The sequence below is a fragment of the Canis lupus genome, chromosome 23, assembly GCF_011100685.1.
Source record: "Canis lupus familiaris isolate Mischka breed German Shepherd chromosome 23, alternate assembly UU_Cfam_GSD_1.0, whole genome shotgun sequence".
Lineage (NCBI taxonomy): Eukaryota > Metazoa > Chordata > Mammalia > Carnivora > Canidae > Canis > Canis lupus.
In genome coordinates this window covers 12,324,314-12,345,921 of record NC_049244.1, presented here as the reverse complement: position 1 = coordinate 12,345,921, position 21,608 = coordinate 12,324,314, and the positions used below count along the sequence as shown (strand labels likewise).

The 21,608-nt window shown below is 51.1% G+C and overlaps 2 protein-coding genes across 4 annotated transcripts in view; one reads left to right on the top strand and one right to left on the bottom strand.

Annotated features, from left to right (window-relative positions):
- Positions 1 to 9,861: 9,861 nt before the first annotated feature.
- On the top strand, positions 9,862 to 11,604 carry POMGNT2 (protein O-linked mannose N-acetylglucosaminyltransferase 2 (beta 1,4-)). Its single transcript, NM_001010957.1, is given in 1 exon segment — positions 9,862 to 11,604. A coding segment is annotated over 1 exon segment (1,743 nt).
- An 8,791-nt stretch (positions 11,605 to 20,395) lies between these two features.
- Positions 20,396 to 21,608, bottom strand: part of GASK1A (golgi associated kinase 1A) — an 82,692-nt gene continuing 81,479 nt past the window's right edge. For all 3 annotated transcript variants that reach the window (XM_038570605.1, XM_038570604.1, XM_038570603.1), the window contains one exon: positions 20,396 to 21,596. In XM_038570605.1, coding sequence (XP_038426533.1) covers positions 21,386 to 21,596 — 211 coding nt within the window. In that variant the 3' untranslated portion in view covers positions 20,396 to 21,385. The remainder of the gene's footprint in view (positions 21,597 to 21,608) is intronic.

Below are 21,608 nucleotides of genomic sequence, written 5' to 3'. Positions count from 1 at the left end.
CTGGGCTGAAGGCGGTGCTAAACTGCTAAGTTACCCGGACTGCCCTTCAAATGTCCTATTTCTCATCACACTCCACCCACTAATTTTAGTATCCAGCAGTGGATCTTGCCTGAGACCGTTATTACTGTAATGTTTGCCAAATGGTGATCTTCTATTTTCATCATTGCTTCTACATTTATTAATTGGAATTCTGCTGTAAGAAAGATCTGCTTAAAAAAAAAAAAAAAAAAAAAAGAGAAAGAAAGATCTGCTCCGTCTTCCTTATTTATCTATTCAATTATTTATTCATATCAATATTGACTCATACATGCTTATTTTATTCTATGGGTTATAATCCATTACTGTTGCTTTTTAATTTTGCGCATGGCACCAGATTTAGCCACTGGGAGCTCCTTCAGGTGAGCTCCTGTGCCTCATCATTTTTTGAGAACTTCCTTACATTCTGGCACTACAAGATGTTCCCAACTTGTACTTTCCCTGCTCCAGCCCTGGAAACAGCGATGTTTCCGTAGAGCCCTGGTTCCTTAGTAGAGGATGTTAGGAACCAAGACCTGAGCACTTGTCACTGCTGCCAGGCCCTCCCGCTGGTCAGAACTAGGAGCTGTACGTGTGTGGGTGTACCCCCACCCCAAGCTGTTTCTACTGCTCACAGTCCTCCTGTCATGCCAGTGTGAATCCCTCTTCAGTTCCATGGTCCAGGTCTGAGCTGAGGCTCCCAGGGTAGCCTCTCCAGTGAGACACCCTGTCCTTCTGGTGTCTCCTGACCTTCAGGATGAATTAGCTCTTCCTTCTCCTGGTTTCTTTGTCTTTTTTTTTTTTTTTCCCCTCCACTTACCTCCTAGAGAGATGTCAGAGCTCAGGCTGTGGTCATGTCATTGCTAAGGTTTTCTCTTCTGAGCAGCCTTGGTACTGTCTGTACCACGCTGAGGGTAGGGATAGTTAGTGCCCACGGCAGAACCAATTTTGACATTGGTCAAAATTGGTCAGTTATCAGCAATTTACCATGGTTCTACCTAATACCAAAGCAGTTCTTAGCTGGTGGGTCTGGGTGGAGAATTTCGTAGGGGTGGAGCACATGTTTTTAAAAAGTATATGTGGGGGATCCCAGGGTGGCTCAGTGGTTTAGCGCCTGCCTTCGGCCCAGGGCATGATCCTGGAGTCCCACGTCAGGCTCCCTGCATGGAGCCTGCTTCTCCCTCTGCCTGTGTCTCTACCTCTGTGTGTGTGTGTGTCTCTCATGAATAAATAAATAAAATCTTTAATAAAAAAAATAAGTATATGCAGCAATATGATTTTATATATGTAGATATAGATATAAAATACCAACTTCAGAAGGTAAAGGTTGATGAAATCTTTCAATCCTGAGGGTAGATATTGTAGAAGAGAATCTCTTATGAATAAGGGATTCTTGGGGAATCCCAAGACTTTATAGTTTGGAGCATGAAAGAGTTTATCAGTGGGTGCATGGATTTGAAAAGACAGGGAAACACTGATGTTGAAGCACATTTCCTGGCTGTAGGGTTCTGGGCTTGCCAGGATCCTCCCCTGGAGATTAATAGGGCTGACTAGAGCACAGGCAAAACCCAGCCAAGAAGGCAGCCGCCTGTGCCCTCCTCTCACTCTGGGGCCAGACCAGAAGTTCTCCACTCTTGTTCTGCAAAAGCTTCAAAGACTTGCTTGAAGGACATGAGGTTCATGGGCTCTCCAGGTAGCTGTGACTTTATTCCTCTTCCCTACAGACTTAGAAGGCTCAATGAGATTGAGTGAGTGGGAGTTTTGTTAAAGGACTAGCTTTGAGTCCACAGGAAATTATCTCAAGTCATCTGCAGACTTTGGGACTTGAGTTGCTATAAGGAGCATGCTCCTTGTACCCCTTTGTGCAGAGCTCCCTCTCTTCTGAGCACCCCATTCTAACTCCCAGGCTTGCCTCTCCTGCATGAATGGAGAGACACTGAGGCTGGGAGCTTGTCGTTGGATTTTCTTTTTTTTTTTTTTTTTTTTAATTTTTATTTATTTATGATAGTCACACACAGAGAGAGAGAGAGAGAGAGAGAGAGAGGGGCAGAGACACAGGCAGAGGGAGAAGCAGGCTCCATGCACCAGGAGCCCGACGTGGGATTCGATCCCGGGTCTCCAGGATCGCGCCCTGGGCCAAAGGCAGGCGCCAAACCGCTGCGCCACCCAGGGTTCCCATCGTTGGATTTTCTACCTCTGTTCTCCCCTATCTCCAGGCTACTCTGCTCAGAGACCTTCAGGAGCTCCCCATTGCCCAGAGGGTAGAGTTCAGATTTCTTGACCTAGCATCAAGGCCATTGACATTTTGGCTTTAGCTGATTTTTCGAAGTCTCTCTTCTGCTTTTCCTCTGTGTGAATCATCTGCCTAACTAGACTGGACTATGTGGTCTCTTCTGTCTTTGGACGACCCCCCACCTCCTTTCTACCCTGGAGATGATATTTCTGGTCCCTCTGAAAGCTCCAGGGGATGGCCAAACCAGAAGGACTCATTTCTTCCTCACAGGGGTCTGGCCCTTACAGCTTATAGGGCTCACTGGAGCTTTGTTTACCCAAGTTAGAAGTGTCATGGGGAAACTGCTGCCAAATAGGTTACCAAATAGGTAACCACTAGGTTAGAGGACAGCTCAAAAACAAAAGGCACAGGCTAGACCTCCGTGTGCTTGTTTCATACACAATTACCTATAAAGAGGTTCTCCTCTGTTAAATTATTCTTGGCTTGGAGACACCAAAACCCCAACTAAAACTAGCTTCCAAAGGAAGGAAAACTCACAGCAGAAAGTCCAGGTATAAGGCTTCAAGATGTCACTAGGGTCCTTTGTATCTCTCCTCCTTCATGCCATCCTTGGCATCCTGGCTTTGTTCTCCGGCTGGTCCACCACAGATGGTAGGCAGTAGCCATGGGCCAGCTTCTTCTTTCATGTCTAGTGGGTGGAAACAGGGAATGTGACTCCTCGACTTTGTTCTGTGTGGTTCTATGCAAGTAGCGTGCTCCACTGAGCCGGTAACTGGCTTTAGAAGCATACTCTTTGCTGATTTGCCCTCTGGAGGTGGGAGGCAGATCTTGGCTTTCTCTGCCCCTCATGGGTCTCGGGGAGGGGTGGCTATCTGGACAAATGCGGGGTTTTATTAGGAAGAGGAAAGGGACATGGACATTGGGTGGGAACAGTGTCCTCTCTGTCACTTACTAGTACACTGGACTTGGAAGCAGAGTTGGTGACTGACTCTGGCCGAAGGTGCCAACAGATGATAGCATGTCCTGTCTCACTTTCCATCTTTGGGAGGAATCCTCTTCTTAGACTTAAAATCCTTTGTTTCAGGGATGCCTGGGTGGCTCAGTGGTTGAGCATCTGCCTTCAGCCCAGGGTGTGATCCTGGGTTCTGGGATCAAGTCCCATATCAGACTCCCTGCATGGAGGCTGCTTCTCCGTCTGCCTGTGTCTCTGCTTCTCTCTCTCTCTGTGTCTCTCATGAATAAATAAATAAAATCTTAAAAAAAAAATAAAACCCTTTGTTTCAAATAACTGTAATAAAAAGTGACAGTTCCTGACTCTGCGCTGGTCAGCTTTTGCTTTGAGTCAGATGAAAGCAGCCAGGGGTGGCCAGAAGGTCTGAAAATGCCAGACTTCACTGTGCATTCCTGCGGCCCGTTATTAACCATCCGATGCCTGGATTTTTTTCCCTTCCCCCTCTGCTAGACACTTGCTAGTTTGAACCTCAATGTTTGGAATTGCTGTTTTTATACATCAGCAGCAGTCAGCTCTCAGTCCTCACGAGGTACAACTAACCTGTGATTTCTGACCTTCTCCACAATCCTGGGACGTGGGGGCTGCACCCTCACCTGTGCTGATGGGGAATCTGACTTCAGAAAGGCCATACAGTAGAGTCACAGAGCTGCGGTTCGAACCCAAGTCTTCTGGCTTCTTATCCTTAAACTTTCCTGGACAGTACACATCCCCTTCTGGGAGCTGTCAACTACCACTAATGTAACGGGAATTCAGAGTCAGGTTGATTTAGGGTATGAGGTGATAACTACTGGCGATTAGGTGTTTCCAAAAGAGCAAACCAGTGGGTCAGATATACTGGAGTAAGGTGGATTTGGTGCCCTGAGACCGAGGCACACTGACCACCGGTCCCTTCCATGGGGAGAGTTAGCAGAAGGTGTGGCAGAATTGGCAAGGGGAAATTCTAAAGGAGATTTCTCGGGCAGAGGAGGCTGCAGGGGGTGGAATGGGGCTGCCCTCCCTAGCAGAGTTGCCCAGGGGGATTCAGAGTGGCTTATCCATATCAGACCCAGCTGGACCCTAGAGGGAGGCTGCAGGACAGAGAAGCTGAGAGGCTGGGGGCCGGCTCCCTTATCCAGACTCTGAGCTCAGATGCTGCCTAGCCAGGCCTGCACCTGCCCTGCTGCTCCCCCCAGCCTGCAGAAGGTAGTACTCACCAGCACATTCGGGCACCTTCATTTTTATTTTTATTTTTTTTAAGATTTTATTTATTTATTCATTCATGAGAGACACACAGAGAGAGGCAGAGAGATAGAGGGAGAAGAGACTCCTTGCAGGGAGCCTGATGTGGGACTCGATCCCTGGACTGGGATTACGCCTTGAGCCAAAGGCAGACACACTCAACTGCTGAGCCACCAGGGTACCTCCATTTTTAATCCTGACCATGTCACAGACTTGCTGGGTGATATGAGGCAAATTCCTCACCTCCCTAAAATGAGGATGACTTGCTTAGTGGTTATTAACCTAATAGTGGAATTCCCTCCTAAAAGCAAAGAACCCCATTTTAAAATAAATTTTTGTGGTACTGGTATGAGTTTCCTAGGGCTGCTGCAACTAATTTAACCACAAATGTGGTGGCTTAACCTGACAGAAATTTATTCTTGCACAGTTGTTGGAGGACAGAAATCTAAAATAAAGGTATTGACAGGACCATGTTCCCTTTGAAAGCTGTAGGAGAGAATCCTTTCTTGCGTCTTTTTAGCTTCTGATGGTTCCTGGTAAACGTGAGTGGTCTTTGGTTTACAGCTACATCATTTGAGTCTTCTTTGTCTTCATGTGGCCACCTTCTCTGTTCCTCTGTGTCCTTTCCTGTTTCTTATAGGGACACTTTCATTACATTTAGGGCCCACACTAATCCATTATGATCTCATCTCAAGATCCTTAACTACTTATGTGTAAAGACCCTATTTTCAAATAATGTCACATTCTGAGGTTCTGGGTAGACATGAATGGTGTGTGTGGGGGGGCATTATTCAACCCACTATAATACCCTTGAATATAAGAAATTAAAGGTGCTTGGTTTTGTTTTGAGATAAATGGAGGTCCAAGACTCTGGCCTCATGTCCTTGTTGCTGACCAGTAGCCTTAACAGCCCCCAGGATCAGGGTCTGCAAACCACTAGGTACCCAAGGTTTCAGGAAGCCCTAGTTCACCATATCCCATGGTGATGAGACTTTAGACTTATAATTTTGAATTGATGCAGGAATGGGTTAAGACTTTGGGGGCTCCTGGCACTCATGGCTTGGTTCTTTTCTTTTCTTTTTTTTTTAAGATTTATTTATTTATTCATGAGAGATAGAGAGAGAGAGAGAGAGGGAGAGAGAGAGAGAGGAGAGACACAGGCAGAGGGAGAAGCAGGCTCCATGCAGGGAGCCTGACGTGGGACTTGATCCCAGGTCTCCAGGATCACACCCTGGGCTGAAGGTGGCACTAAACTGTTGATCCACCGGGCTGCCCCATGGTTTGGTTCTTTGGTTCAGAGCCTCTTCTTGCTTTTTCTCAAATGTGGCTGTACCCCAGAAGCACCTGGGAGCTTGGTAAAAAAGCAGACACCAAGGAGACTTTGGGTTCTGGTCAAAATGGAGCAGACACATTTATCCCTGTCCATGCACCATGCACAAATACAGCTAAAAACACAGGACATTACGTATAAAACATGCAAAGACTGAAAGGTAGAAGAATGTGGAACAACACAGGGGTGAGTTCTTGGGTTTTTCTTTTGTCTCCTATATACCCTAGACTGGGTGCTAAAGAAGCCCACAACCCAGAATTGCCAGTGAGCAGAGACCAGAAAAAGCCCCAAAGAAAGCTCACTCTCTCATTCATCAAAGGACTGGAAAAGGAGCAGCCTCACAAAACCTTTTTGACAGTAGCACCCTATTCCTGTAAAACACCAGGAAAACTGCTTCTCCCCTCCCTCTCAGCTTTAATAAAGAAAGGCCAAATGGACAGCTTAGATGTACATCCTTGCTTTGTGGTAACCAACCAGGTGCCCCCCACTTTCAGCACCCAACCTCCCACCACCACCACCCAGAGGTAACAAGATGTCCCCTCACCCCACAGTCTCCTTGAGATGTCAGTGGAGCCTAGACTTTCACCCCCACCCAGTGGTGATGAGGCACCCCTCCTGACCTACTGAGGAACCTAGATTTCCACCCCTAATCAGTGGGTATGCAGAGTCTCTCACCCTCCCTGCCAGGATGCTGTTGGTGGAGGCTGAGCAGGAAGTGTGAATTTCCTCCCACCCAAAGATAATGAGTCAGTGCTCCCCCTTCTCCAGCATGATTCTTGCAAAACCCTGCTAAAATGGAAGAATTAATATAAGCTCAAGGCTAAAAGGTATAAAGAACTAAATGAAGATTTGAGAACTGAAAAATGTAGTAACCAAAATTAAAACATCACTGGATGGACCAGTAGAAGAATGGAGATCACAAAAGAAAGAATCAGTAAACATGAAACAAACAAATTGGATTTTTTATCCAGTCTAAACAACAGGGAGAAAATTAGGGGAAAAAGTTGAGCAGAGCCTATTGACCTATAGGACAATATATATTTTTTTAATTTAGCATTCATATACCTGGAGGCTGAAAAAGTATTTAGAGAAACAATGGCTGAAAGTTTCCCAAATTTGGTGAGAGGTATAAACCTATAGATTCAAAGGTGAGTGAAACCTTCCCTCACAGGGTAAACTTGGAGAAACCCACACCAGGACACCTGATAACCAGGCTTCTAAAAAGTAGGCAAACACTCTTCAGAGCCACATGAGAGGAAGGACCCATTATGTCCAGGGGAACGGTGTTCAGATACAGCAGATTCCTCATCAGAAACATGGCGGCCAGAGGGAGGCCTCAGCTTCCATGTACTCAGAGGAAGCACTGTCACCCCAAAGTTCTGTCCCAGTGAAGATATCCTGTAGGAATGAAGGTGAAATCAAGGCATTTTCTTCACCCGAAGGAAAACTAAGAGAATTTGTTCTCAGCAAACTTCCCTAAAATTATGACCAAAGGAAGTTCTCCAGAGAATGATAACGGAGGAAAACCTGGAACATCAGGGATGAAGGAAAAGCAGGAATAGTAAAAATATGGGTAAATATAATAGACTCTCCTTTCCCTCTTGAGAAGATTACACTGGGTAATTGAAACAAAAATTATAAGGTGGTCTGATGCGGATTTTAACGCATGTAGAGGAAATGTTGAAGATAATTTTATTATAAAGGAGGAGGATAAAAGAGCCCAGATGGAGATAAGGTCTCTGTGCTTGCTCGAGAGGTGGAATGTCACTACCAGTAGACTGTGCTAGTTTGCATATACACAGTATGATGCCTAGAGCAACCGCTAGAAAATCTGCACCAAGAAATATACTCAGAAACACTATCGATAGTTAGAAATGGAATTCAAATAATCTACAAGCAGATGGTGAAAATGAAACAGAGGAACAAAAGATGGCAGATGCCTGAGCCATACTCCAGACCTACTATTGAATCAGGACCTCTTTGATTAGGGCCTATGAATACATGATGTTTTAGCAAGTGCCTCTGGGGATTTCAAGAACCAGCCAGGTTAGAGAATCTGTGATCTAGACCAGTTTTGTTTTTTTTAGATGGAGGGAGTAAGAGAGCGTAAGCACCCATGTGTGAGTGGGGGCAGGAGAAGCAGGGGGAGAGAGAATCTTAAGCAGGCTCCATGCTCAGCACAGAGCCCAATTCGGGGCTCAATCACAACCACTCATGACCTGAGCTGAAATCAAGAGTCGGATGCCTGACTGAGCCACCCAGGTGCCCCAAGACCAGGATTTTTAAAGAGTAAATTGCCAACCCTGTTAGGTTGTGAAATCAATTAAGATGAACATGTCCTGCCCTCCTTTTTTTTTTTTTTTAAATTGTTTTTTTCTATTTTTATTTATGATAGTCACAGAGAGAGAGAGAGAGAGAGAGGCAGAGACACAGGCAGAGGGAGAAGCAGGCTCCATGCACCGGGAGCCTGATGTGGGATTCGATCCTGGGTCTCCAGGATCGCGCCCTGGGCCAAAGGCAGGCGCCAAACCGCTGCACCACCCAGGGATCCCTCCTGCCCTCCTTTTAAAAGCAAATTTAGAATATTGGACTAGAAAAGGAAACACTGGAGTACATGATAGCTAGAGTAATTCCTTTGAAATGTTTTAGAGGGTAGTATAATATGCATACTTATGAATGTGCATGCTCAACCCTTAGATGAGGGTAGGCCGGAAGAGACGGTGCCCCAGGGATGGCCTTCAGCTGGGTGCTGGAGGGGAGTCGGGAGGCAAATAGCCCTGCTTCTTCAGAGTAGTGACCTGCTCATTAATATGCCTTGATTGGCTTCACTCCTTCTCCCTTTTAATTCCCCCCAATTCTTTGGATGATTTCTCAAGCTCTTGACTCAAACTCTTGTCTCTGATTCTGCATCTGAGGGAACCTAGCCTAAGCCACCGCCTCTTTCTGGGCAGGATTGAACTTTGAGTTTTGTGATTGCAGGGAGAGACAAGCTGCAAGACACCAAGAAGCAGAAGCTAGCCCCTCCCCAGTGCAGTGCCGGCTGGGCACCAGGTGGTACCCATGCTGCTCCTATGAGGGCCGAGGGGAGAGCCTTCAAATCTGAGCAGTCCTGGGCTTCAGAGCAAGTGTATTACCCTTCTGGGTAGTGCAGAAAAGTGAAGCAAATGCCCACAGCTCAGCCAGGCCCCCCTGTAGGTGTATCAGATACAGTTCTTTTACTGGGCCGTGGAGGGGGCAAATACCCACCCATCCTTCCATGGGAATTGAAAAGCCAGCAGGAGTGGTTTCTGAACAGGAGCTTTAAGCAAGAGCAGACATTCCCCCATATCCCCCACATGTGTGTTCGGTGTGTCGTCAGAAGGGGACACTGGGGTCCTGGTGTACAGCCTGGAGACAGCGCTCACAGGCCTTCGGTCGGTCTGTGCCCCTGTACGGAGAGGCCGTTGCCTTGCAGTAGCGGGATTTGCCCTGTGCCTGTCATCATGGGTCCTCCGTTGGTTAGCTGCTGCTGTAGCAGTGCTTCATAACAAACAGCCACGGGATTTGAGTGACATAAGCACTTACACAGCCCAGATGTCTGGGTGTTGGGTTCACTCACACCCTGGGGGTGGGGCCGGGGGCGGGGGCGGGGGCGCTCCGAGCTAGACTGGGCTTGGCTGGAGCAGCCCTCCTCCCCGCCTGCCTTGCTCCTCCCGGGACCAGGAATTGGGGCTGAGCACATTCTTCTCCTGGCAGGTAGGTGTAAAGAGGGTGAGGCCGGTCACTGAGCTCTTGTCGAGCCTCTGATTGGGTTTTCTCTGCTGACGTCTCCCTGCCCGAAGTGCCCGGGGAGGCAGCGGGCCGGGAGGAGCGAACACGCGCAGGGGCGCAGGGATGGGCGCTGCGGGGGGCTGCGGGGCTCCGGGGGCTGCGGACCGCCTGTGCCGACCTCTTCCTTTCCTTCCCCCCGCAGGCTCTTGCGGTTCCGCGGGGCGCCCGCAGGGATGGGTGAAGGCCGCGGGGCCAGCGGCGCTGTCCGGGGGCGGTCCTGTCGCTAGGGCCCCGGGCGGCAGGATGCACCTGTCGGCGGTGCTCAACGCCCTCCTGGTGTCGGTGCTGGCCGCCGTCCTGTGGAAGCACGTGCGGCTGCGGGAGCATGCGGCGGCGCTGGAGGAGGAGGTGGCCGCCGGCCGCCAGGCCCCCGCGCCCGGCCCCGCGCCCAGGGCCGACTACGCCCGGGCGCTGCAGCTCCTGAGCGAGGGCGGCACGCACATGGTGTGCACCGGCCGCACGCACACCGACCGCGTCTGCCGCTTTAAGTGGCTCTGCTACTCCAACGAGGCCGAGGAGTTCATCTTCTTCCACGGCAACGCCTCGGTCATGCTGCCCAACCTGGGCTCCCGGCGCTTCCAGCCGGCCCTGCTCGACCTGTCCACCGTGGAGGACCACAACACCCAGTACTTCAACTTCGTGGAGCTGCCGGCCGCCGCCCTGCGCTTCCTGCCCAAGCCCGTGTTCGTGCCCGACGTGGCCCTGGTCGCCAACCGCTTCAACCCCGACAACCTGATGCACGTCTTCCACGACGACCTGCTGCCTCTCTTCTACACGCTGAGGCAGTTCCCCGGCCTGGCCCACGAGGCCCGCCTCTTCTTCATGGAGGGCTGGAGCGAGGGCGCCCACTTCGACCTGTACAAGCTCCTCAGCCCTAAGCAGCCGCTCCTGCGCGCGCAGCTGAAGACGCTGGGCCGGCTGCTGTGCTTCTCCCACGCCTTCGTGGGCCTCTCCAAGGTCACCACCTGGTACCAGTATGGCTTCGTGCAGCCGCAGGGCCCCAAGGCTAACATCCTCGTCTCCGGCAACGAGATCCGGCAGTTCGCCCGGTTCATGATGGAGAAGCTGAACGTGAGCCAGGCGGGCGCTCCCCTCGGGGAGGAGTACATCTTGGTCTTCAGCCGAACCCAAAACAGGCTCATCCTGAATGAGGCGGAGCTGCTGTTGGCCCTGGCCCAGGAGTTCCAGATGAAGACGGTGACGGTGTCCCTGGAGGACCAGGCCTTTGCCGATGTCGTGCGGCTGGTCAGCAACGCCTCCATGCTGGTCAGCGTGCATGGGGCCCAGCTGGTCACTGCCCTCTTCCTGCCCCGCGGGGCGACCGTGGTCGAGCTCTTCCCCTATGCCGTCAACCCTGACCACTACACCCCCTATAAGACGCTGGCCACGCTGCCTGGCATGGACCTCCAGTATGTGGCCTGGCGCAACATGATGCCGGAGAACACCGTCACGCATCCCGAGCGGCCCTGGGACCAGGGGGGCATCGCTCACCTGGACCGGGCCGAGCAGGCCCGCATCCTACAGAGCCGTGAGGTTCCTCGTCACCTCTGCTGCCGGAACCCTGAGTGGCTCTTCCGCATCTACCAGGACACCAAGGTAGACATCCCATCCCTCATCCAGACTGTACGGCGTGTGGTGAAGGGCCGGCCAGGGCCACGGAAGCAGAAGTGGACCGTGGGCCTGTACCCAGGCAAGGTTCGGGAGGCACGGTGCCAGGCGTCCGTGCAGGGTGCTTCTGAGGCCCGCCTCACCGTCTCCTGGCAGATCCCATGGAACCTCAAGTACCTGAAAGTGAGGGAGGTGAAGTACGAGGTGTGGCTCCAGGAGCAGGGGGAGAACACCTATGTGCCTTACATCCTGGCTCTGCAGAACCACACCTTCACTGAGAACATCAAGCCTTTTACTACCTACTTGGTGTGGGTCCGCTGCATCTTCAACAAGACCCTCCTGGGACCCTTTGCAGATGTGTTAGTGTGCAATACGTAGCGAGTGTGCCATGGCTGGGCCGGGGGTGGGGGGTGGCTCCTCCAGTTCAGTGTCCCTGGGCCCTCTAGCCCCCTGTGGTGGCTTCTGGGAATTAACTATTTATTGAGCAGGTTGCCCTAGGCTTGTGCCTCTGTGTCTTCTTACTGCATCTGGAGTGTGGAGTTCCCAGCACTCTGCACTGGTACACTGGGATCCTCCCAACCCCCTTCTCCCGGCCTGAGCATCCATACTCCACAGAAGGTCCTTAGGGGGAGAAGGAAGAGGAGAAGGAAGAAGGAAACTAAGGAGCCTCTGGCCGAGTGATCATGCTGTTCGCTACTGAATCTTTCTGGTTGCTGTCCAGATGTCTGGAAACTGTGAGTAAGTCATGTGGTCGCTTGGGTGGGTGGTTCATCAGCTTCCATCATCATGAAATTCACGTGTAGCACAGTGGAGTTGTGTTTGCAACATTCATTAAATGATTATAAACGTCTTGGTCTTTTTTTTTTTTTTTTTTTTTAAGATTTTATTTGAGAGAGAAAGAGATAGCGTGAGCAGGGGGGTAGAGGGAGAAGCAGGTTCCCTACTGAGCAGGGAGCCTGACATGGAGCTCAGCCCTAGGACACTGGGATCATGACCTGAGCTGAAGCCAGATGCTTAACGAACTGAGCCACCCAGGAGCCTCTTGGTCAAGTCTTTTTATTGGTTAGTTGGAAGTGGGACTGGTAGTCAGTACCCAGGTGCTCTTTCATCTCAGCTGTCAACTGAGGAGATGTGGCCATGGGAAAGTATCAAGGACAATGAAGTGATGTGGGCTGGTTGTATTTCATCTTGACTGCCTGATGAATATCACATTCCAATCTAATTGGGGTTCAAGTCTGGAAGCAGGGGGGACAGGGCCATGGTGAGGAAATGCAATGTCCACCAGGTGGTGTTCTTAGGCTAAAGGACATTCAGGCTCCCAAGACCACAACAGGCTACACACCTGGCATCAGGTTCCCTTAGAAGGACACAGGGCAGGACATTCAGCAGGACATCACTGAGCACTTCTTTTCTTCAGGGGGAGTCCTCACACCAGCCCGGGGGCCATTCTTGCCCTGTTCTGCAAGTTGCTGCTCAAGGGTGATGAGACAAGACCCCTGTTGGTAGTTGGGGCCACTGGCTTAGAAGCCCCAAGGGAGCCGTTGTCTTTCAAACAACATGGTTCCCAGGGCTGCTCCCGGGACAGTGCATTCAAGGGGATCTGCAGCTCTGGTGCCCCTACCAGATGTTTGGGTTCACGCATGACCCTGCCAGTGCAGATGTAGCTAATCTGTCAGAGGTCAGTTTTACTGTTGGCAGTCTTGCTGAATGGCACACCTGACAGTCCGCTGTCGCCTGGCTTCTGTGGAGCAGAGCTAGAAAGGTAACCCAAGATCAGATATGCCCCCAGAGGAGAGACACTGATGCAAGTCTGACTCCTGGGAAGGAAGGCTGGAAAAGGGGTCTAGGAGGTAGAGCCTCAGGCTCAAGCTCAGTTTTTTTTTTTTTTTTTAAGATTTTATTTATTCATGAGAAACACAGAGAAGCAGAGACATAGGCAGAGGGAGAAGCAGGCTCCCTATGGGGAGCCCAATGCGGGACTTGATCCCAGGATTCTGGGATCACAACCTGAGCCAAAGGCAGATGCTCAACTGCTAAGCCACCCAGGAGTCTGTAGCTCAGTTTTTGTTTTTGTTTTTTTTTTAAGATTTTATTATTTATTCATGAGAGACGCAGAGCGAGAGAGAGGCAGAGACAGGCAAAGGGAGAAGCAGGCCCCATGCAGGGAGCCCGACGTGGATCACACCCTGGGCTGCTGGCGGCACTAAACCTCTGAGCCACCGGGGCTGCCCTCTGTAGCTCAGTTCTAAGATTGTCACACGAAGCAGAACAATTCTTCAGCCAAAGTTGTCTATTAGATGAGTAGCCTGGTCACTGGCTGAGGGCGACTGTGGGAGGAATGGCCTCGGTGCCAGTTGGTGGTGGATTCAAAGCAGGAGATCTTAGTGGCACATTTTCATGGTCACCAGGTGCTTCCATGACCTTCCTTCTACCCAGGATATCTTTGTCCCTAACTGCTCTATCTGCCATCTTCTCAGACTGCCACGTTGATCCACACGTTAAGATTCAGTTGTTGGAAGTCTCACCCACTGCTGGTGTGAGGGTAACACTACTTGGAAACCACTTGGTGGTTTCTTCTATGGCTGAACACATGGCTACCCTGTATCTCAGCAAGTCCACTGCTAAATATAAATCCAGAAGAAATGAGTGCCAATGTTATCACATGTATAAAATATTCACAGCTCTAGATAACCAAAAACTAAACTCACATTTCCATCAACAGATATATTCTGTGCAAAGGACACAACAGGTTTTTTTTTTAAAGGTTTTATTTGTTTATTTAGAGAGAGCATGAGGGGGGTGGGAGAGAATCCCAAGCCGACTCTGCACTGAGCACAGAGCCCAACGTGGGGCTCCATCTCAAGCCCTGAGATCGTGACCTGAGCTGAAATCAAGAGTGGGATCCTTAACCTACTGAGCCACCCAGGTGCTCCCAGGACACACTTTTTTTTTTAAAGAATGAACTATGGGCACAGGCAACAATGTAAATCTCGCAGAGTGTTGAGTGATAGAACATATACACTGTACGATTGCATTTCCGTGAAGTGCCAGGACAAGAGAACCAGTCTCTGGCGGTAGAAGTCAGAATCCCCCCGGGGGAGGGTCAAGGCGGGCCAGCTGGGAGGGAGCCGGGAGGTCGGGAGTGTCTCGATCCAGCTGGTGGCTGCACGGTGACCGTCCGTGTGGGCGATCATGAGCTTACACCCGGGGCTGGTGCATTTCACATGCTTTTACTATGTGTACCTCATACATTAGACCTCAATCAAAAAGGAAAACTCGGCTCCAGGGGCAGCTCTTCTGGAAAACAGTGTGTCTCCTCCAGCTCAGGTCATTAGGCTGCCATGTCCCCCAGACACTAGCTCCGCACCCTGCCCTGTCCCCGACGGTACTCTGCTCCTGCCACGGGCGGCCCACCGGCTAGAGGCTGGGGGGGGGGGGGTGTGGATCACGATGTAGAGGAACCCCGCGGACGGTTCATTGGTTCAGTGAAGCCTGGATTTCTGCCTGTGGCCAAATCGCCTTTTACAAATTTATAATCTTGTGAAACTAGTCTGGGTTGGTTGGTTGGTTTTTTCCTCTTAACAGTGTAACATGAACACTTTACCACGCCATTGAAGGTTACTCTTTGAAAACAAGATTCTTGTTGGCTGTAGAACATTCCACTGTCTGAACTCACAAACTGATACTCTGTCCTCGGGCCACACACAGCATTTGCTAAGTGGCAGGAGCCTGGATCCATGCCCGGCAGCCCAGCCCTGAGGGAGCTCTGACAGCGCGAGTAGTTCTTCTCTTGCTGCTGCTTTTTGTTGCTATCATGTTTCTTTTATTGATGTTTAGTTAATTTATGGTGAAGCGCATAGGTCTTCAGTGTAGAGTTCCTTGAGTGTCACTCATACCTACTTCTTTGTACCCCACACCCTTGCAAGATGTAGATTATTTCCATCGCCCCCGTATTTGCAGTTTTTTAAACTTTGGAAATTTAGCAGGCAGGAATTGTTTCTTTGTTATTATGTAGGAGTTCTAAGAGCTCATTTAACATTAAGAGTGTTAACATTTTGTTGATACTGTTTGTTTTCAATCTGTGTCCTAACACAGCCCACCGAAGAATCAGGGGGAAGATAAGGGCAGGGGAGCCTGGGAACTGGGAGCTGGGGTACCCAGGCAGCTCCTCCGACAGAAGCCCATCACAGTAACCAGTGGCTCCCTCTGCACCCCATGAGTCAGCTCTGAGGGCACCTCACTGGCCGGAGGAGGGTGGCAGCAGGCTGGTGTGCGGCCTGGAAATGGACCACATGTGGACACCCCAGCCCAAAGCAAACACCTCAGAGGTGATCCTCAGCCATCCCTGTGTGGTCAGCCTTTTTCTAGGGTCTGCTAAAGTCTAGCAAACAAAATACAAAACACTCAATCTTGAATTTGATATAACAAATATTTGGCAATACCATGGAATATTTGGCAACACCACCTTTTTTTTCCCAACTAATAGAAAATGTGAGGTGAGGAAGATTTGTTGTATAACCACGAGGTTAATAATCCCCCCTCCCCCCATTATCCCATTTTCCAAGTGGCAATGCAGAGGCCCAGTTGGAGGAATGCCTCACGCGGGCCTCAGCTACAATAAGAAGTAGGAACGATACCAAATGCCTGAAAAGATGCAGGGAAACTGGATCTGTCATATGCATTGCTGGTAAGAATGTAAGATGGTAGCCTGGGAACAGTTTGGCAAGTTTCTTAAGAAATTAAACATATTACCATGAAATTGTCTTTTCACACAAAAATGTACATGAACGTTCAGAGCAGCTTTCATCGTATTAGTCAAAAACTGGAAATGACCCAGATGTCCTTCAGGGGGTAACTTGTAAACAAACTGTGGTCCCTGTGTACCATGCGATACTAAAGAATAAAAAGGGATAGTAATCAAAAAGGCACAGACTGTTGATTAAAGCAACACTTTGGCTGGATCTCAGGGGTGTTGCGATGAGTGAAGAAAGCCAATCTCAAAAGTTTACATGCTGTGTGATTCCCTTTAGATACCGTTCTCCAAATGACAAAAATTATAGAGGGAGACCAGATATGTGGCTGCCAGGGATGAGGGTGGGAGCGAGGGAAGGGGTGGGCGTGGCTGCATAGGGGTAGCAGAGGGAGGTCTTCGAGGCGCTGGGACAGTTCTGTATCTTGGTCATCGTGGTGGTTATTGAATCTACGTGTGCTAAAATGATGCAGAACCACACATGCACAGTACACCGAGGTCAAGGTCATGGTTTTGGTACTATAATCACGGGTGATGTCACCACTGGGGGAAACTGGATGAAGGCTACACAGGACCTCCCAGTACTGTCTTTGCAGCTACTGTGAATTCATAATTATGCCAAAACGGAAAGGCAAAAAAACCCTTGGGAGAATGAGAGGTGTGGGCTCCGGGCTGGGCCTTGAGGAGCAGTTCTGAGAACTGCCCAGCCTTGGAGGCTTCAGGAGCCAGAAGCTGAGCTGGCGTCCAAGGCTCAGAATGCCACCGTCTCTGACACGGCTGCTGCCACCATCACAGCCATCTCAGCCATCCCAGAGCTGGTGCAAGAAGACGTCCTCCGCCTCACCCCTTCCAGCCGTCCCACGAGTGTCCCCTGGTGGTGGGATCTCCCCGGGGGGCTGTATAAGGGCATTTGAGGCTTGCCGCCTGGGCAGTGCAAGGGAGCCTCCCTAGGGAGGGTGGGCAGAGGTGGGAAGATCCCGTCCCCATCCCACATCCGTCGTGTCACCCACCAGGACTAGATGTGACTTCGTGTGGCGACAGAGCTGCCAAGGGTGCAGGGCAGAGAAGCAATGCATCCAGTCCTTCCGGGCAGGGAAGTTATCAGGGTGCCTGGGGGTCCTCCCACCCCGTGTGTGAGTGCGTGTGTTTTAAATGAAGGCTGCAGTCACTAGAACAAGGCACAAGGCACTCAGATGTGCAAGGAGCAGTTGCCGCTGGACCTGCCTTCATGCAGTAGCCTCCCCGGTCATGCTCAGTGTCCCTCACCCGGACACATGGAGGGACGGCCCTTCATTCCTTGATGTTTTGCGGGGTCTGGGTGCAAATGATCCTCTGGTAAATGATGCTGGGGAGACACACACACAAGAAACTTAATAAAAATTCATATTCTCAGGGCTCCTGGGTGGCTTAGTGGTTGAGTGTCTGCCTTTGGCTTAGGTCGTGATCCCTGGATCCTGGGATCGAGTCTCATAGGGAGCCTGCTTCTCCCTCTGCCTATGTCTCTGCCTCTCTCTGTCTCTCATCAATTAAAAAAGAAAAAATCCACATTCTCACCCCCATCAGCTTTAAGTGACTTACTTCACTTATCTTGTCTCCTGTGGCTCTACTGTGCGTGAGGTGCCTTGGACCTGTACTTCCCTCCACCACCTGCACTAAGAGCCCTCCAGAAGGCACCCTGCCTCTGCTGCCCTCCAGGGTAGGGTGGACGCTCCCCAGAAATCACGTATGAGCTAAGTCCTGCAGTGGAGCTGTAGACACCAATGAAGGGAGCGTTCCTCAGGGCGCCCCTCTCATGTGCCGCCTTCCCCACTGGTTCATCTTGGAGGCTGCCCCCTCCCCCCGCACCCCTGCAATCAAAGCCCTGCACCTCCGTGTGTGTCTCTTTGCTGGGTGCTGCCTCCGCCCCCCTGAGGTGGACCTGCCGTCCAGCATGCCCCAGCCCACTGCCAGCACCGACTTGCGACCCCCCCTTCGCCCCCCACCCCATGCTATTTTCCTGCAGAACGTGAGCTCAGCCCTGCTGTTGGGTGAGCTGTGTGGAACCCGGCCTTCTACTTAGAGATGCCTCCCGCTCTGGTCCACTTCCTTGGAGGCTTAGTGACTCTTCTCTCTTCGGTTGGACAACACCAGGGGTTGAGGAGGTCATCCCACCTCTTGAGCCAAAGGCCCCTATACCCAAATGCCCTTCCAGACCCAACTCCCCAAATAGGCATCCCCTAAGCAGTGCTAAGCAGAACCCGAGGGAACCAGGAGGCCCGGGGAGGCAGGGAGGGCCAGGGAAGCCAAGAGGAGGGCATGAGGGGTGGGAGAGGAAGACACCCTTGGAGCCATGTAAGAAACCTGTCCTCCTCCTGCCCCCTGAGCCTCCTCCCCACTGCAGGGGCCTGGGGCAGTGGAGGGGCAGGTGTGAAGGGAAGAAAGGCCAGTGTCCATGGAGAGGCAGCTCTTGACTTCAGGGGGCCACGAATGGGGAGTGCAGGGTGCGTCTCAGGGGTTCACTTATCTGAAGGCCCTGGCCAAGGGGAAACCGTCTCTCAGTGTCTGCAGAGGTTCTGCCTCCCACATCTTGTGCCGACCCCCACACACTGAGGTAGAGTTCTCTGACTCCCTCCTGCCCCCGTGCTGCCCTCTCATTTCCCATATCCCTGGTTACAGGGACCTTGCTCACCAACAGGATGCCCGGACACACGCTCTGGTGGCCAGACGGTATAGGTAAAACGACCTATCTCCAAATGCCTGATACATGTGGCCACACAGTGCGCCACACACACTGATTCCTTCCAGATTCTCTATTCTGTGTGGAAAATCTGCTCAGTAAAATTTACCGAACGAGTGAATGAATGAAGGGAAGAAAGGAAGGATGTTACAGTGGTGGGGGCAGGGGCTCTGGAATTAAATGGGCCTGGGTTCAAATCCCAGCCTCATCGGTTGTGACCAGTGACCTTGGGTCAACCTCCCTGAGCCTCAGTTTCCTGTTTTGTCAAATGGGAGCAGTAATGCCACCTCCTGGAGTTATTTCGAAGGTCTGCAATGAGGAACACAGTAAAGCTCTTGGCACAGTTTGGGCCTTTGTCTGTATTCACTTCATGCCAGGTGGTGCTCCCCAGGTTCAGGGGCAGACTCTGGCGCCTCCACCTGTGTGGGCTCGGGCAACACACCCCTTCACCAGCTGAGCTGCTTTATCTGCAGAGGATCACGTAGCTGGGACTGTCTTAAGGCATTCATGAAATCACTTGTATAAAGCCCTTAGCACCATGCCTGGTTTGTAATAAATTAGTTCTCACAGGCCTAGACTCCCATAACCAAACCCTGGAGGCCAGAGGTCATTCTGAATTCTGAATTTTTCAGATATAGAAATGTAATATGGTAGTTATACCATGAATTGTGCAACACTCTCAGCAGGATCTGAGGTTACACCCAATAACTGAACACACTGATATTCAGTACCAAAACCCATGTCCCACTCAGTGTGAATATTCATACATCTCACTGCAGGAATATCAGTGTGTTCAGTTATTGGGTGTAACCTCAGATCCTGCTGAGGCTTTTGATTTTCAGAGCTTGGAGCTTGCTGGGATTGCATCTAGAGAGCTGTGAACCTCCGTTCCTAACATTAGCCGCTCCCCTTTGGAAACACCATCATTTTCCTTGGAACAGCTCTTTTGGGATGAAGTACAAAGAAACAGGGTCGGGCCTGGGGTGAGGTCAGTCAGGCAGCATGGTGGCTGGTGATTTTGATGGCCTTACCAGACCCTGTGGCACGCAGGTGAGCAGACCCCTGCACTGCAGACCCCTCATGGCTCTTGCCTTCGAAGCTTCTTAAGGTTGATGGGAGGGTCCTAATCCATCTCCCCCAGCTGTCAGCTTCACTCGGCACATCCTTCTCATTCCAGGGGCAATGGCTGGGGGAGGAGAGGGCAAGCAGGACAGAATGTGGCTGAGGGTGTTCTTTGAAAAGGATAGAAAGTGGAGAAAGTTTCGAGTTCACAGGAAAGACACAGTTGAGAGACTGAGCAGACTTAACAGGCCAAGAGCAATGGGCAGAGAGCCAGGTGCCTGTGACTGCTTGCCAGGGCCCAAGTGTGCTGCTCTGTTCCAGGGAATCGGCCCTGCCTGGTCATCAGCTCTGAATCCATAGGGTCTAGGGGAGGAAAAGCTATTGGAGTGATGACTGGGGAGGGCAGTGGGTGCACCTTTTCGTCATGGGCCTGGGCTCAAAACATGCTAGCACAACTGTTGCCTGGGTTTGAATTTGGGCCCTTCCACCTACGAGCTGGGTACCTTTGAACAACTTAACCCCTCTGTGCCTCATCTCTACAGTGGAGATGCTAACAATCCCACCTACCCATCAGGTTGTGGTGAGGGGAAATGCTGTGATCCATGTAAACCACTGTCACAGTGCCTGGCACACAGTCGTCACTCAGTAAATGTTACTTGTTATTATGGTGGGTGCTCAATAAACATTTGTCATTTGCTAACCATAAAGTGGCCAAGGCCAGATCTGAACCCAGAGTTCCTTCGTTCAAGTCCAGTCCTCTGAAAATCAAAGAGAAAAAAATCTTCAGGGTACATATATTTAGAAAGACCTTCTGAGGCAGAAGGTAGGGAGCGCAGGGATACCTGCTGAGGAGTAGTGCAGTGAGAGGCCTGTGCCCCCGAGCCGGAGCCGCTCTGGGCTGAGAGGCAGCCCAGGAGAGTGGGCTCAATCCTGGAGTCCTGAGGACTTGGGAAGAGCTGGGTTTGAGCCTCCCTCCACCCCCTACAGCCCCAGAGGGAGGAAGAGGCCAGTGCCGAGGGCAGCGCTGGAGACGGTGCTGAGTGGGCTGAGCAGAGTGCATGGCCTGTCCTCCTGTGCCATGGCTGGTTGACACGCACTGGACAGGCTGGGCGGGGCCACACACTGTTTATGCATCCACCGTTCTGTGCGGAGCAGACCTGTTCACATCAAGACACAGAAGTGCTTGCTGGAAACTTGGGGCCTTGCCTCCTGACAAGATTCTGGCTTGGTATCTTCAGAGGGAAACTTCACACATATACTCTACATATGCACACACAACACATCTACTCTACATATGCATGTGGGATGCACAAGTTCACAGTATCTGGAGCAGTTCATAGAACATCCTTGAATATATTTATTGGTGCAAGGGAATGAATAGCCAGAGCTGAAAAGGCAGAAAAGATGGTGGTAAGGTTGAAAACCCAATACCCACAACCACCTTCGCCATCCCATGCAGGTGGGACACCTGGGACATCCATGGTATCCTCTGGTTTCTTCTGGATTTCCCCGCTTGTCTTCAGGTTGGAGGAACCCAGAGAATGTGGCCACCAGGATGAATGCTCATCCAGTCAGGTTGTGTTGGGAGGCACCCCGCCAGCAGGGCGAGAGCCTTGCCTGGGCAGTGGAGTTCACGAGGCCTCATCCTTGAACAGTGTCAGGTTGTGCTTCCGAATGTGCTCCAGCAGCACCTGTCCTCGCCGCTCCAGAGTCTGCAGAGCCTGCTTCAGTCCCTGCCTCCCGCCTTGACTTTCCCAGAATACGGGGTCCATCCGCAGGGACTTGAGCAGCATGTTGTGTAGACACCCTGATGCAAGAACCTGCACGACAGACTCAGGAAACCTGGAGGAAGGG